General features: G+C 43.4%; 1 protein-coding gene across 1 annotated transcript in view; it reads left to right on the forward strand.

Moving 5' to 3' along the window:
* Positions 1-16,124, forward strand: part of plxdc2b (plexin domain containing 2b) — a 39,407-nt gene extending 23,283 nt beyond the window's left edge. The window contains exons 4-14 of the mRNA XM_088283042.1: positions 538-607; positions 4,743-4,865; positions 6,865-6,983; positions 7,284-7,383; positions 8,656-8,751; positions 8,824-8,905; positions 11,671-11,731; positions 11,860-11,998; positions 13,163-13,201; positions 14,714-14,880; positions 15,054-16,124. Of these exons, the coding sequence (XP_088139168.1) occupies positions 538-607; positions 4,743-4,865; positions 6,865-6,983; positions 7,284-7,383; positions 8,656-8,751; positions 8,824-8,905; positions 11,671-11,731; positions 11,860-11,998; positions 13,163-13,201; positions 14,714-14,880; positions 15,054-15,173 (1,116 nt within the window). The 3' untranslated portion in view covers positions 15,174-16,124. The remainder of the gene's footprint in view (positions 1-537; positions 608-4,742; positions 4,866-6,864; positions 6,984-7,283; positions 7,384-8,655; positions 8,752-8,823; positions 8,906-11,670; positions 11,732-11,859; positions 11,999-13,162; positions 13,202-14,713; positions 14,881-15,053) is intronic.
* Positions 16,125-16,469: the final 345 nt, after the last annotated feature.

Genomic DNA, 16,469 nt, shown 5'->3' on the forward strand with positions numbered 1-16,469 from the left:
AGCCATAAAAGAGTTGTGCATTGTGCATTCTACTCGTTTTCCGTCTCCTGGTGATGGATTGAGCCTCGCGCTGCTACAATGGGGCCCGGCTTTGAGCTGATTTTCTTCCCTGGAGCAAACTGGGGTCTGACTTTGGCTTTTGTCCTGGGGGAAAATCGATAAGCGCATCTGGCGGGGGCACTGAGATGAAGTGAAACTTATACGTGCCTCCGTTCAGCAGCGGTGTTGCATTTCAAATTAAGAACGCTTCCAAGTCTTGCGTTACAGGTCCAATTCTGATTTAATGCTTATCTATTTGTGTTTTATGTGACACATAGCAAATATTTGATAAGCATCAGATTTTTATCCCTCTGTATCTGATCTGAAAATATTAAATTCTATGCATTTTTTTCCATTTACTCTTCCATGATGCCTATCATTTTTAAGAGCAAAACAAAATCACAATTGCCTCACCCCTAAACATAAAACGTTTCCCGGCATCACTAATATTCCCACCTTACTTTATTTGATTCCTTTTTTCTTCTTCTTTCCTCACAGAGAGTCAACCTGTCTTTCGATTTCCCCTTCTATGGACATTTTCTGCGTGAGGTCACTGTGGCCACTGGAGGTAAGTCAACAGAAGTCAGAAGTTCACTAAATGTTATTGGATATGCCGTCTATGCTACCAGGGTGCGCGCAGACACATTTTACTGCGCTGTGGTTAGGCAGGGGAATTCATAAACTGCCGAGGCATTTAAGAAATGTACAGCCTTGTGTATGTGTGTTTGCCATTATTGTGTATATTTTACAGCGTGGCTGCGGTACAGCAACATCATAGTAGTGTCGCACTGAAAAGCATCCAACAGCTAAGGCGTTTCTGACAGCTTGCGAAGTGAATCTCAGATTTGGACCTCAAAAGGTTCCAAAAGCACTCGGAGTAGTTGTTCTGACACATGACCATTTGCAGCTTTCACCTCGGCGGGAACGTCTGCTTGGAAAGTAAAAATAAAAAACGTGCCAAACTGAACTAGAGGGGAAAGCAGGCGTTGGGTTTGGACTGGAAACAAGAGTGGGTCTGCCAAGTGGCTTCGTCGTCATTGATAAGGCAGCGGCGGTATCAGAAGGCAAGTGTGTATGTGTGTCTAAGGGTGAGGGTTGACACGGCCGCATGGGAAAATATTTTATTTCCTTTCATACAGACTTAGAAGATTAGCTAGATAGGCGAGTATTTAGCAATGACGTCTGTGGGTGCTTTAAAAAAAAACAAAAAAAGGTTTCTGGCGTTGTCAATACTGACAACGATAATAACAATTCCTCCCAACATTTACAGATTTTAGAACAGTTGACCTATGTAGCTGCAACATATATTTTAGACAACAAATACTACTTTCCTACATTTCAGGGCTTTGGCGCCATCGTGTGTCAGAAAAAAGGCACTGGATACTTTCCACAGAAAACAATTAGAAATGGCTCAATTCATAAATTAAAACCCGCAAATCAATGTGGGTTGTACTTATGTGTCCAGTGAGCCGCAAGGTTCTTACCAGATAGCTGAGGGGCATACCGAAGATGGATATGAGCCGGAACGACTGGCAAGAGTTTAGGAAATAGGACGGGACAGAGCCAAAAGGTCAGGATGAGTAGGAGAGACAAATAATTCTCCCCTCCACAAGTTTATGAATGCCGTCGTGAGCACGGCTTTTCGGGAACGGCCAAAGAAAACATCAAGCCGGAATTAGCACACCCACTCGACTGGAGCTTCACTTTATTGCTGTTTACACAAGCTCTTTTTGTTCTTCTCTGCCTGATGCTCGGCGTCGATTGCATCTGCTCGAGGTCGCCGGAGAGCGATCGCACGCACGTCTAAGAGATTTTTGTTTACTCAAGCTGTCTTTCATTACTAATTGATAGAAAAGCAATACAGTCCATTAAGTGCTTTCCAGCGCACATCTGTAACTGATGGCCCACATTAAGTGGACCGTGATAATAATACGCTATTCTCGAGCCAGAAAGACCTCATCACCTTGTTGACCTTTATATAATCACTGGAGCATTTTTCACCCAGACGTTACTGGGTCAAAAGAAGCGCTTAACAAACCAACATCCAAAGGAAAAGTTTTTTTTTCAAAGCACTCTTTAACAAAAAGAACAGCTCTAAAGCAGGCGTGGGCAAAAACGTTTCAATCTGGCCCGCCAAACTTTTATTTTCTAAATATTGCGGTGTGTCAAAGACATTTATTTTTGTTGTAATGCTTTTGTTTTGTTTTTTTCTCCGAACAAGACATTAATAAACATACACCCACATTGGTGACAGTCCGGACAGATGCCAAACTGAAATGGAGGGAAAAGGAAGAAGCCAATGCCTGAGAGGGCCTGCTGGCGGAAGATAGCTGCCTCCACCTCCTTCACGTCCTCACTCTCCTCCTGCCATCGCTGTCTGAAGGAATGCATTCTTATCGGCTCACCACCACCCAAATGCTTTTTTTTTTTTTTTTTCAAGACGCCACCTTGACATCGCCATTGGGGAAGGAAAAACAGCGATAAGAGATGCATGGGGATTTTTTTTCTTTAAAGTTATTCCACCCATGTAACGGAGCATCTCTGGAATATTTGGCCACAAGTCATCTTTGAGGGTCTTTGATGTGATAATAGCTGGCTGGGCGGTTGTGGTTTTTGCCGTCAAGACTCAAGAGTGGAAAAATGCCGGCTGCCTCGCCTAGTGTCTTCTAATTTCCAGCTCCTCAATCCCCCCTGACACTCTCGGCAAACGCACACACATACACAATTTGGGGCTGGTTACAGCACTATTAACTGAAAACGGTTGAAAATAGTGCCACTCACAGCGCAGCGATCGTGGGTTCGATTCCGGCTCTGGCCTTCCTGTTTGGCGAGAATGATGGATAGGTGGACAGCTTGCAGGTGTAGCTGATGTGAAATGAAAACTTTGGATACACATCTTGGAGAAATTAAGATTCTTCATTTTTTTCTGATAGTTTTTAATTGTTTATACGGCCCATTTCGGCCAACTGGATTGCGAGTACGTGAATGGAAACGTATCCTGCTAGTGGCACTTGGCTAAACTCTTTTGACATCCTAAACGGCACATAGTTGGGATTATTGCTGAGGTTCCTAACTGAATCCTGGCGATTAAATCAGAATCTCTATTGCACAAATGTGCAGCTTTTGCACTTCTTCCTTGATTTATGCTCCGCCGGTTGGATAGAAACCCTTGAATGATCTCGCCGTCTGCTTTCATTTGCATTCAAGGGCCCGATTTCTTTTCCAGAAGCCGCGTTTGTCGCTGTTCATTTGTGTGATTTGCAGAAATGTTAAATAAATTAAAAAAATTTTTTACAAATGTAAGCAAATCGGGGGCGTTTGACACCACTAAAAAGTCACATGGTCCTCCTCAGCACCCCAGCCTGCGCTGACTGCGCACAATATGGAGTCTTCTTTGCAGGGAGGTCTTAAGAGCAGGATTGATTCCCCTCACGGCATGTTCTGCTCTCTCTTCTCGCTGTGATCGATGTGTGTTTGTGGGCCTCCCCGCTGCATGAAAGGAAATATGAGTCTCCAGGTTTCGGCTCGATGAGATTCCCCCTCTCCAGGTTTTCATCAATCAAATATGCCTCCATGTTATATATGCTTTTTCTCCATTGTGACGCTTTAATCTTCAGACAGTAAAATTTAAACACAATCAAAGATGCATGCCGCTAAAATTTGGAACCAGTTTTCGGTGAACGGCACTTGAACATGAGCAACCTGGAAACATGACGAGGGAAGAGTATAATTGGCTAATACATTCCAGACCCTCCCACAACAGGTGAAAATCTGCATTACTGGCACTAAGAATGTTCTTTTCTCGAACATCAGCCCTCTCAAAGGCCTTTGAAAACATTTGGCAGCACATCCAAGCAGCCGCACAACTTCCCACCACGTGTAACCACGGTGGTCCAGGTCCTCCACATCCAACAACTAAACCTCCGAAATGATTGTTCTCGACAAGCCAAGGACACAATCAACAATCTGATCAAGTGGATGTGTTGCTACAGGACATCTTCGAGTGGCTCTCCACTGCGGGCAGCCGAAGGCACACCTGATATGCAGAAATAGAACATTTGAAAACGTTTTGAATGTGTCCGAAAAGACGTGGATACACCCTTAAAATGTTGCCATTTCCATCGGTGCAAAATTCCGCGTTCAGAGGCTGTTCCCTCACGATGAATAACGGCTTTTTTCTGCGCTGCGCTGGAGTTCATGAAAAAGCGTGTTTACAGGCCACTAAGTGGTGTGTCCAGCTCCGGGCACGTGTGAGGTGAAATCTATTTGCGTGGCCGCCGGAAAAGTTGTTTGTTTTGCACTCCACGTGTGTTCATCTTGCCTGTGACCTTGTGATGATACATGAGTCACTCGCCAGATATTTGTCCAAGGCCCCTTGCAATTCGCCCCTTCTGGTTCTGATAGAAGATGCTACCACTAATTAAAACCATCACTAAAGCAGCTTGAAGCCCCGCTCGTTGTATTTTTTTTCGGCACGAAACTACTGTTAAAACATGGTGGCTCTCCAAAGATGTTTGCTCACGCTAGAACAGAGATGTACGTTTTAGCAATGGCGGAAACTACGACAAAACAACATCGATCATTTTTTTTATATCACTTGTCCTCATTTGGGTGAGATGGAGCCTTGTATTCATTTGTTAAATAATTCATTCATTTATGTCGTAGGTACAGCTGTACTAATTGCTGTGTTTGATCTCCCTCAGGGTTCATCTACACGGGCGACGTGGTGCACAGGATGCTAACTGCCACGCAGTACATAGCTCCCCTTATGGCCAACTTCGACCCCAGCGTGTCCAGAAACTCAACCGTCATCTACTTTGACAACGGTAATACCATTATTTTTTTTTCTTTTACACTATACTTTTACCGCAACGGTACCTCAGATTCCTCACAGTCATTTGTAAACTAAATTATAATTAATTGATATGGCCTCGGCGGAGGTCTGCTCGTTGGTTATTTAGCTCATTTGTTTGCTAGCTAGGTATCTACTTTTGTTGTATGCGGTTAGTTCGTCCGTATGTTTGTTTGTTAATTGGTTTAGCAAGCTTCTTTGCTAGCTTCTTGGCTACTTAGTTCTAGCTGTTAATAGTTAGTTTGCTAGCTACCAAGTGAATTAGATGTTGATTGGTTATTAATGAGTTAGTTCATTAGCGAGTTAGTTAGTTCAGCCGTTTGTTTGTTCGTCAGTTAGTTGGTGACTCATTGTAGGTCGTAAGTTCATTAGCTAGTTACGTAGTTTGTTCTTCCACATATCAGTTAGTTTCTTTAACTTGCTCATTTTAGTTAGTTCATAGTTTAGTTAGTTGGTTAGCTTTGTCCGGCTGTATGGTAGTTTGTTAGTTAGTCAGTGATATAATTTTCTCAACTGCTTGTGTGTACATTATTAGCAATGTAGTAAAACTTGTGTAATTCTGGAGTGTATTTCAAAATGTTTTCGGTGCCCTCTGGCAGGATGTTAAAGTGTATGCGTAGTTAAAACAATTTGTGTGAAGGTTGCTTTAGTGTGAGTGTGCCTAAGAAATATTAGATGATGTACGGTATAATTGTGATCAGGCATTGGCTATAAAAAGGCACTGAAATGATTTGTAAAAGAATCCTGAAGTAGAGGAACGTGAGAGGGGGATTTGTGTCTGCTTAGTAAGCTGATGTCATTTAAACACTAAAGCCCTGGTCATGGATAATTTAACTAAAATGAGGTTGCGGTAGTGCAATTTGTAGTTTGTGGATTCGCTTTTGTTTGTTTGGAGCTTGCGCAGCTTGCTGAGCTGGTAAGTGGAAATAGAAACAAGGCCACCGTGTACTCTCTCTCTCTCCCCACCCCGCACCCCTCGGCCCAGTTTGCACGGCGGCCCTCCCCCGCCGAACGAGACCTGGATCAGGTCTAAGTCGCTGACAGACCTCTTCCTCGTTGTGGAGGTGCAAACAGCCGGCGCCACAGTTTTGAACCGTCTTGCCCTCGTCCGCAGTCCCCCCAGTTCTGCACATGTAAATCATTACCGGCTTTCCTGCCCCGCTGCTCTCCAGAGCTCTCAGCAGAAAGCCTGCTTAAACGTTACATAGAAGCCCTCCAGCTGTAAAAAATGATGAGAGTGTTGGCAAACCTTGCCGCTTGCTCCTTGGGGGAGAATGGCTGTCACATCAGTAGGTTGTCCACAATCCGCAGTAAAACGAAATAGCGTCAAAGATAATGCCCAAGGGTCCTACTAAATCCCTCATGAGCCTGCTACTAATGGCCTCATAATATTGGATTTCTTATTTACACGGAGTCCCTTATATGCGCGTTTATTGCATTCGTCAATCATGAATATGAGGAGTCTGCTGGATCCCGATTGTTAGTTAAGGCATTTTTTTGTTCATTAGCCTGCTGGTTCATCTGTGCGTAAATCAATCAATTATTTTGTCTTTTGGTTTGTTTGAGGTGTGTTTATTTTGGTATGTATGAACTGAACCAGGATCAGATTGTCATCTCATCCATGTTAAATTTAGCAATTTACTCAAATAATAATCGTTCCAAGAGCTTGTCCCACTAGAGTGCGTCAGTGAAGATATTAGGTGTTCTTTTCCCGAAATAAGAAAAGTCATTCACAGCAGTGTCATTCGGTCTGATTTCAAACTTGCCAGAGCCACATAATCCATCATTATCATAACCGCCCTGCCTTGTTTTGCTCTCCCACCGTTTCCTGTTTTTATTGCACCGGTACTGGCCTTTCATATCAGCTCACTTTCTTTTTTTTCTTTTTCATGTCTGCCAGGTAAAAAAAAAACCTGATTGTTCATTGCATGTGAAGCTTACGAGCACCAGGTGTTTGCTATTGACCCCTTCAGGTACAGCACTGGTGGTGCAGTGGGACCACGTCCATCTGCAAGACAACTACAACCTGGGCAGCTTCACGTTCCAGGCCACGTTGCACGATACCGGTCGGATCGTCTTTGCTTACAAAGAGGTACATCCTGTTCGTTCAGTTGTGCACTAACACTGCCTTTGTCCATGCGCTCACACGAGGAAAGCCTCGGGCCCTCTTAACAGCTCAAATCCAGTACCTTTGTCTCGTCTACTGTGAATGTTCAGATGCAGACTCAAGTTTGGACGGGATGGGCTAGACAGGTTATATTGTTACTGTATCGATCGTCCCTGCTGCCTGCCTGCTATTCATCATAACTGACACCTTAAGAAATAGAAATACAATGTCAAGACCTAATCCAGAGTGTAAAAAAATTTTTAAAAGTTGTTTGTTGTCTTTCAGATCCCCGTTGAACTGTCGCAGATCAGCCCGATTAACCACCCAGTGAAGGTGGGCCTCTCGGACGCTTTTGTGGTGGTCCACAAAATCCAGCAGATACCCAGTGAGTCTTCCGCTATAATCACGGTTTCTTTTCTTTTATGGAGCCATCAGACTCTGTAGGATTCATGACTAGCGACGACTAGCGTTGTTCCGCTGCCGTTTTGAAATGCTGCGGCAACGAGGACAAGGAAAAACGTGTTGGAGCTTTGTGTTTGCCAGCGCTTGCGGTTGTTGCCATTTGCTACAGAGTACAACATCAAAGACATCATTTTTCCACTTCCTACCCACTCACGGGTAATTGTGAAAGAATCAATTTATGTGAGGGCGTAATTACTATTTAATAACAGGCAAAAATGTGTTTTCTCACAAAGAGAGTACCCAAAAGTATATTGAATTGAGCAAGCTCTCTATTAGGCAAGGCCATTCTACTAAATATAATAATTGCTCATAGGAATTGTGTCTGGATATCACTTTCCACCGCCGTCCTATTTTGAACTTGAGACGAGTTTGAATGGTTTTGATTCGGTTCTTGTATTGGATCTCATAAGAAGGTGAGACTTTTTTTTTTGCCACAACTAGCCCAATGTAAGTGTAACGTTTGAATGATTTCAAAAGAGGAATGCAAAGCTCACTGTATTTATACACATATTTACCGTAACTGTGAATTTGGGTGGCGTCACCATTCTAAGAAAGAATTCTGTTATACACCAAGGACCACCTGGACACTCGCACAGAGTGCTCTGTCTGGCGCAGCTCCCAAATTTTGCCATTGATCTCTGGCCGCAGCTTTAAGTCACTCATGCTGAATTTCCACCTGCCTGGCTTTTTCATTTGTGATACCTTTTAAAGTCAATAGAATCAATCCGCTCAAAGTGTTCTCGTGGGCTTTGTGCGTTTTAACATAACAAATGATCCATCCCATCTGTCTCCTCTTCCTCTCCCTGTGGCGAACACGCATCGCCAGCAAAAAAAAAAAAAAAGGGGGGAACTCAGTTATTCACCATCCTGAACTTGTGAGTTATTAGAGCCGCAAAGCAGTGAGAGTCGGTGATGGATCACGTGCATCCCTCCGTCTTTGACTGGCTTATGACTGACTCCTCACTGTGCGAATGGTCGTCAACAGCCTCTGATTTATACGGCAGAAACTTGACGCCTCCAGTTGGCGACGTGCGCAATGAACGAGGGAGACATAAAGTGTAAAAAGTGGGCCTCCCTCATTTGACCTCATTCTGCCTCATGCTGTCTTCCCTTTTTTCTTCAGGGGCTGTTTGTCCTACTTTTTTTATATCCTTTTCCTCACTCACTTCCTGCCTCATATTTCTCCAAAATGTAGACGTTAGGCGGCGGACCATTTACGAGTACCACCGTGTGGAGCTGTCCAAGACGAGGATCACCAACTCCTCTGCTGTGGAATTTACACCATTGGCCAGTAAGAGACATTCGCGGACCACCTGGTCCCTTTGTCATATCTTGGATTTGAGCGAATGTTTTCCCTCCCCAGCGTGTCTCCAGTTCACCACCTGCGGAACGTGCATCTCCTCCCAGGTTAACTTCAACTGCAGCTGGTGCCATCGACTCAACAGGTTGGTTGAGCGACACTTCTCGGGCTTTGTCTGAAAAATCGCAATTCTCCGTAACTCAAGACAAGAACAAATGTGGTCGGTACAAAAGATGAGCAAAATTCTGATGTTAATTACGAGCAGCATCGTGACCTAGTGGTAAGGACATCGGCCACGCTGTCTTGAGGTTGAGGTTCGACACTGCTCCGTGCTTGTGTGGATTTTCTCAAGGTCATCCGGCTTCCTCCCGCATGACTCAAAACATGCACTCGAATGAAAATGGACAGATGAATAAGATTGAACTTTTTAAGCATCACTATGCACTTTAGTGATGTCGTGAACATAACAGATGCGTTCTGTGATGGATGATGTAGAACAAAGTGCATATCCTGGAACGCCCTTTTAATAGTATTGATGTTTTACTTGCTTTTTATGGCTCCTTTGTGCAAATACATATGTCACATGGACTCTAACAAACTAGCACACTGTCCACAAATCATCCTGCTGGTACATCCTGGTAATGATCTGTAAAATAAATGACTTCCTCTAGGCCAGGGGTGGGCAAACCTTTTGATTGGCGGGCCACAGAGTGTTTTGGTAACCTCGCCTTCTCGGAGGAAAAAAAATACATTTAATTTTAAATGAAAGTGAGCAAAAGCATTACAACAATATGTCTTTGAAAACCGACAGTATTTAGAAAATAAAACATTAACAAGGTTCATTCTTTTTTTTTTTTTTTTTAATTCGGTGGGCCGGATTAAAAGGTTTTATGGCCGCATGTGGCCCCCGTGCCGTAGTTTGCCCACGCCTGTTCTAGGCAGTATAACAATCTGGCATTCCTCTTTCCCCAAATTATTCAAATGTCCAAAATGTGCAACGTCTGGCATTCATTGGATTGCTACTTTGCACAAGAGGAGTTTAAAATGTTCAACATTTTGTAAAGCCTGATATACTCTCTCTATTATGACCATCGTTAAAATTGTCGACAAAGCAAAGTAAGCACACATACTCAATCCGCACGGGATCCAATTATGATTCCCTTTACTGCATATTAATCTGCATAAAAATTCCTTTCTGCTTGATTGGAACTCAATGACGCTGACAAAGTTTCCGACCTGCTTTGATAACACAGCGTGAAGCGCTGAGCACACGATGAAGATCGCCAAGGATGTTATGTGACGACATTTTTTGGTTGACACTTTTTTTTCCCTCCTCCACTCCACTCAAACCTAAGTCAATATTACGACTGCTCAAGAGGCGTAGGTGTTTCCTGGCGGCTGAGGCGGGAGAGTTTTGTTTTGCCCTCTCGGAAAAAGTTCAAAACAATCATTTGGAACAGCTGAGAAACACTTGAGACAATTTGGAGTCAATTGGTTGTTTTTGTCTCATGCACTTTGAATGCCTCCCGTATGAAATATTAATCTTTTATTTTGGGCTTGATTACGTGACGGGCTCCCACGGGCTTCGTTATTTACAGCTCACCTCGGGACACACTTTTTAAGGCAAAGTCATTCACGTAAAAAATATTTATATAATGCGGGTAATTTATGGAAGGGTGCCGTTCGCCTCGAGCTGCCGTCTCATTAAGCCGCATTTTAATTAGCTATCCAAGTGTGTTTAAACAAAGGCTCTGCACGTTTCCTCCCCTTTGCATCCGCCTGCTTGCTTCCTTTGCGGGTTACTCTAATTAAAAAGTACGCCCGGCCTCCTCGGGCTGCGCGTTTAATATCAGGCGCTGACATTTTGAAGAGAACGACCCCGACGAACAAGAGCCACGTCGCTCGTGCAGGCCAAAGCTGGAGGAGCTCAATAAAAAAATGAAAAAGAATAGGCCAGATGTCTTCAGTGTCTTCAGTGCGTTGGAAGTGCAGGCCAACATGCTGGGGTCAAATTTAATTGAAACACTGAAAAGAGAAATATTGACTTTTCAAAAGCCACTTTTTTCCCGTTAAAGCGACACCAAATTTGATTTAAAATGAAAATACAACACATTGTGCCTAACCAGCATTCTCATCACTTCTTATTATTGCAGTCTGTTCTAGCGGCAGCAGGAGTTTCATCACATCGGCGCTTTCTTCACGTAAACACATCGACAGCCCAACCTGCAAATGAGTTATTGATATCGGACTGAATGTCAGCGGCTCGTTTGCGGCGATGCCGTTCCGACGTAACAAAAGGCTGCTCACATCACACCTGCTGTGCTCTATTTCATGCGATCTCACAGTCTGGGGGGAAGTGTGGGGATTAAGAGGAGGATTCTGTCTTGCCTGATTGAGCTGATGAGGTTGATTATGTTCAAAACTGAGAGGGGGGCGGCATGATTAAAGCGGCAGGAAACTTCTTCCATCGTAATATGGTGATGAAGGGAATCAAACTTGCTGGATCTATGCAAAAGTTCTATTGGACTGCGCATCGTGTAGCCTTGTAAAAAAAAAAGGGGGGGGGGGTGTCAGCAGGGTTCACCACAGGGGGGGGATTACATTTGAACCACTGGAGTATTTGAAGCCGCCGCCTCAAATACTGTCTGACTTTTGAAGGTTTCTTTTTTTAAGTCAAAGTCACGCAATCCACCGAGATCACCTTTATCTCAACCCCCACGGCCCGCCGCACTCCCTCCTCAGAGAGATTCCTCATACAGAGGAATACGGGAGGCGGGAATACTCGATTCTTCAAGAAAAAAAAAAGGATCGCATAATCCTTTTCAGCTCAGTTTGCTGAATGGATCTCGATTGAATGATGGAACGATCAGTTTGGTGGATTTTCACTGATCGCTTGTCCTCTTCACTTAGATGCTCGAGTGGATTTGACCGCCATCGGCAGGACTGGGTGGACAACAGCTGTCCAGATGAGGTCAGAGATTAGAATCAATATTTGGGTCGTCAAAACAATACTCAAGTAGTCCGCTAGCAAGAATTGCCAAACATTCAGCAAACCGGATTGTTAAGCAAAAGCGCTCATAACTGTCAAATTGCTTCCAGACAAAGAACAAGCTGTGTGACATCATTGACACCACGTCTCTGTACCCCTTCACCTCATCTGTTGGCGCAAAGACCACACCCAGAAGCAAAGAGGCCCCAGCGTCCACCTCACAACCTCCAACCAGCGCACCAACTGAAGGTAGGAGCGATCAGCACTTTTGCCTTGTCATGTGAAACACCCGATGGACGATCAAATTATCGCCACTCCTCTTTATTGTCACAATCAAGTCCAGGGACTCTGTTTAAATTCACAATTTGGATAGTGATCTTCCATTGAGAGAGTTTTGCATGAAAGGCTACAGGGGTCACACTTTGATGACATGATCTAGCGCACCCCGGAGAGAGGCGAAACGCAGGATGTTCTCTCTCATGCAAATGTGAAAGGCACATCCTTTTGCTGACGAGAGCAGAATGGACAAGGTGTCCTCTGAAGTTTGTTTACCCCCTTTGTTCTTTTTTTTTCTTTTTTCTATGTCCATAAAATTTAAGGTTGAGCAAACTATCCTGCTGACCTTTCGGCTCATTTCTCCTTTGAATTGTTTTTCTTAGGATTATTTAGTGATGATGTTAAAATGTGGTACGAGGTGATCTTGAAGGGATGGTTGTCAGAAACCTGATAGTCAGGAAATAAACTGTGCAGAGAAAATTGAAAATTCAGTGAGTTTTGATTAGTTGGTAGAGCAGGTTTATCCGTTTTTAAAAAGGCTTTGTTTTAGTTTGGCTTTGTTTTAGTTTTAGTAAAATATGCCGTATTTTTCAAGTGTGAAATTAAAAAAAAGGTCAATGAGAATGAATGGGGGGGGGGAAAATGAAGAGAAGCTATTAATTTGGTCCCTCGTGGCTTCTGTCTTGTTCCAGATCCATATTCATGATTGCTAATCGGGCTTTGGATTGGCTTTAACTCACTGCTTGTTTACATTAGCCCATCGCATTTTCAAACTTCAGACACACCAAAGCGTGTCTGCAAATTTACATGAAAGATCCTTTTGAATTAACTTGTTCAGTGAAACATGTCTGGTGCTGCTTCATTTGCATATTGGTGTGTGTTTTAAGTGTCGGCGTGAATAAGTGGGTCACGCTGCATTTCCATACTTCGCACGTACATTTAGCAGTCTGATCTAATCCCGATTTATACACGTGGGCCCATTATAGTTGAAGAATACATTTTTAATCGCGTGTGAAAAATTACAAGTTGAAAAGAAGACCTTAGGGGGGCAATTAATTTGGTTCCTGACTGGGAAAAAAAAACTACAGAGAGAAATATTGATTATTTTGTCTGACTGATTTGTTTGTGCCCTTGCAGATGATACCAAGATTGCGCTGCATCTCAGAGAAAATCAAGGTATTTGCTTCATGTTGTCACAACAGTGTTTATGGACGCTTTGTCCCCCCCCCCCGACCCCCCCTCCCAAGTCCGCCTTTTGTTTTTCCTGGAAGATGCAACGATGACTACTCGGAACAATACATCAAATAGCGGTCAGAAAACAATTTGGTGATTCAGGAATTGTTATTATCAAGTAGTGCCACATAATCAGAGGCAATATGCTGCAGTTATGACCTTCAGACTCCTCAGTTGGAGTTGCTCTTGAAATCCCACTGGCCACATTTGAAGAAGACTCATCTTTAAAACATGGCGGCGCTGCACAACAGTGCACTGCTTTTATTGGAATCATTTGAGTCCACCGGCATTTACTGTGTCTTCAGGCTCAAGGCCGCTTGAGACTCACATCGGGGCGGAATGAATCTGCCAGTGTTTTAAGAGGACATCTCGGAGGCTTTACAAGCAAAAAATGTACGATGTTCGTGCGTGTCAGGAAATGCAGTGCATCCTGAAAGTGTTCACGCCACTAATTACATGTTTTGCAGACTCATTAGAAAAATATTAGAAATCTTATTTTTGAACTCGTTGTAATTAAGATGGATTCTTCGCATTGCATTGGGCTTTTAAATTTCCCACAGTGTGAATGCAATTTAAGGGCCTGTTGTACAGGTTTGATTGTGGTGTGTGCTGCAAATCAATGAGACCGAGCAATCCAAGGGAGATGCGGATTTTAATGGCGACTTTGGCGGAGGCTCGACTGTACTGCTGATTAAAAAGGAGGAGAAAATGGCGTGAAAAGGTTCCATATTGTTTGCTCTGAAAATATCTGCTTGCTTTTCAGACGTGTGAGCGCTAACACTGTTTTTGTTGTCGTTCCTCATAAACAGCCACAATCATCAATGTTCTGGTTCCATGAGGGCATTTAAAAAGCAGGGCTGACTCTCGAATAAATGTATTCGGGCTGACTTTTCAGTGATCTTTGTCAGCATCGCGGGGACAACTACCTCCTCTTGCTCCTTTTGTATGGAATGTTCAGCGTTGACCTTGACTTGACTTGCCATTAATTCATGCTTTTATACGTGCTTACGCGCTGCAGCTCATGAATGGCTAAAAAAGAAAGCCGGTTTGCTTGACGCCGAGCATCCTCTTTGAGCTTTTTAAACAAACTATTCCAAAGAGGCGACTCTCCATCTAATAATTGCTAATTACTTGTGTTTATTAATGAGCTCAATTCATTTTCATCTTTATTCATCAAATGATAACTCTTGTCCACTTGCTGACATCCAATTTGGTCCTTAAAAAAAAAACAAGGCTGGATGTTGAGTGCCCCTTGCTGGCTGACATGAGAACAGCAAAACACAGAACAGTGTATCCCTATTTCATTTTTTTTATTTTATTTTTTTTCTAAATAAAGTCATATGAAATACATTAGTAGCGCTACAAATTGTGCTCCCACTAATATCACAATGTCCAACAATAACATGCACCAACCTGCCGAAAGGTTGTCGTGAATTCTCTTTTTTATGTTTGCAGTGATGCCGGCAGACAGCGTGGCTGATCGCACAACGGGCGCGCACCCCCTGCACACGGGTTTGATCCTGGGGGTCCTGCTGGTGATGCTCATCATGGTGGCGGGCGTGATGCTCACCGTCTACATTTACCATCACCCAACATCAGCCGCCAGCCTCTTCTTGATCGAGGTGAGCCATGCACACCACTCTCAGCCATGACGAAAAACTGCAAACGGAAACATTCCATACATTCATATTTATTATCATATATGTAGATTAGGACTGCAGAAATTGCAACATACGTTGTGTAAGTAATATAATTATTGTATCGCGTCTCACCCCGCGTCACCGTGTGTCTTCAGAGACGGCCGAGCAGGTGGCCGGCCATGAAGTTCCGCCGCGGCTCGGGCCACCCGTCCTACGCCGAGGTGGAGCCGGCAGGCCACGAGAAGGAGGGCTTCATTGTGTCCGAGCAATGCTGAAGACCAAATTCCCAGCCAGCGAGAGACGTCGTCGCCGGTATCATCCCAAATGTGGAGAACGGACTCGTTCTGCCGAGCAACTAAGGAGGTGGACGCCACAGAAGGACAACATGGCTGCCTTGACTGCATCAGGAGGGAATGACATCATTTATCAATGTGTGAATGGATTTATCTTTATTGTTGCTGGGGTTCTACAATATAGGCTTTGAATGTCCATCCACTTCTGTCTTACTTTGCGTTATCTTTGCACGGCATGTTTTGACAGGCCTTTTTTGTTTGTTTGTTTTTTTTTTGCTTCTTTTTTTAATCATCACCCTCAACTGTTTTTTAACTTTTCCACAGCGTGGATGTGCACAATGAACCTGCACAGTCCAAATCATCTTTAACAGGAGTATGCAAGGTCCCCCCGTGCCAGCGTGGGTTTTCTTCAGGTACTCCGCTTTCCTCACACATTCCAAAAACATGGTGGTAGGTTAATTGAACATTTCAAATCGTCCACAGGCGTGATTGTGAGTGTGAGTGTGAAAGGTAGTTTGTCTATGTGCACCCTGCGATTGGCTGGCAACCAGTTCAGGGTGTGGCCTGCCTACTCCCGGAAGACAGCTGGGATAGGCTCCAGCACCCCCCAGGACCCCTGTGAGGAGAAACGGCTTGGATAATAGGTGGATGGATGATAATGAAGTGCTTTTTTCAGCTGTGAAAAAAAATTCACAAATGAATTTCAAAATCCGCTCCGACATTCTTTTCCTTGTAGATAAGCAACTATTGATTAAAGTACGACTTCATTCTCGTAAGACTACAGGTAGTACTTTTAAAAACCAACACGTTTTTTTTCCTCAAAATATTTTGTGTGCAAGATGTGATTCTTTTCAACATGGTTCCAGTACTCTTGTCGTTTTTGAACAAGTGATGGCACTCTTCTAATTATTTTTAATTGGTTCTAATTTAAGTACATTTTGTTTTTGTTTTCCATTTCTTTTCTACCGTGCATTTTGTGTCCAAGAAGTTTGCACTTTTTCCCCCTTTCATTTTTTGTTTAGAATTTTTTTTTTTTTTTTTTTTTTATACATGTGGTACTAATGCAAAATGACAAGACAGGCGCTTGTGAGTGTGTATGACCTATCTATTTTCTTATTGTGTGCGTGAATGGAAAAACAAACAAAAAAACAAGTTTGTTTTTTTTTTAGTTAGTTTGAGTTCCACCAGCTGGCTGTGCACATATGAACTGTTCGTTGATTAGCCAAATTAACACACTGGTCCTGCTTTTGATTCCTTTTTATTGAATGGGCAGTGTGT

Source organism: Idiotropiscis lumnitzeri, chromosome 19, assembly GCF_059441095.1.
Source record: "Idiotropiscis lumnitzeri isolate Australia: NSW breed Sydney's pygmy pipehorse chromosome 19, RoL_Ilum_1.0, whole genome shotgun sequence".
In the NCBI taxonomy this organism is placed as follows: Eukaryota; Metazoa; Chordata; class Actinopteri; order Syngnathiformes; family Syngnathidae; genus Idiotropiscis; species Idiotropiscis lumnitzeri.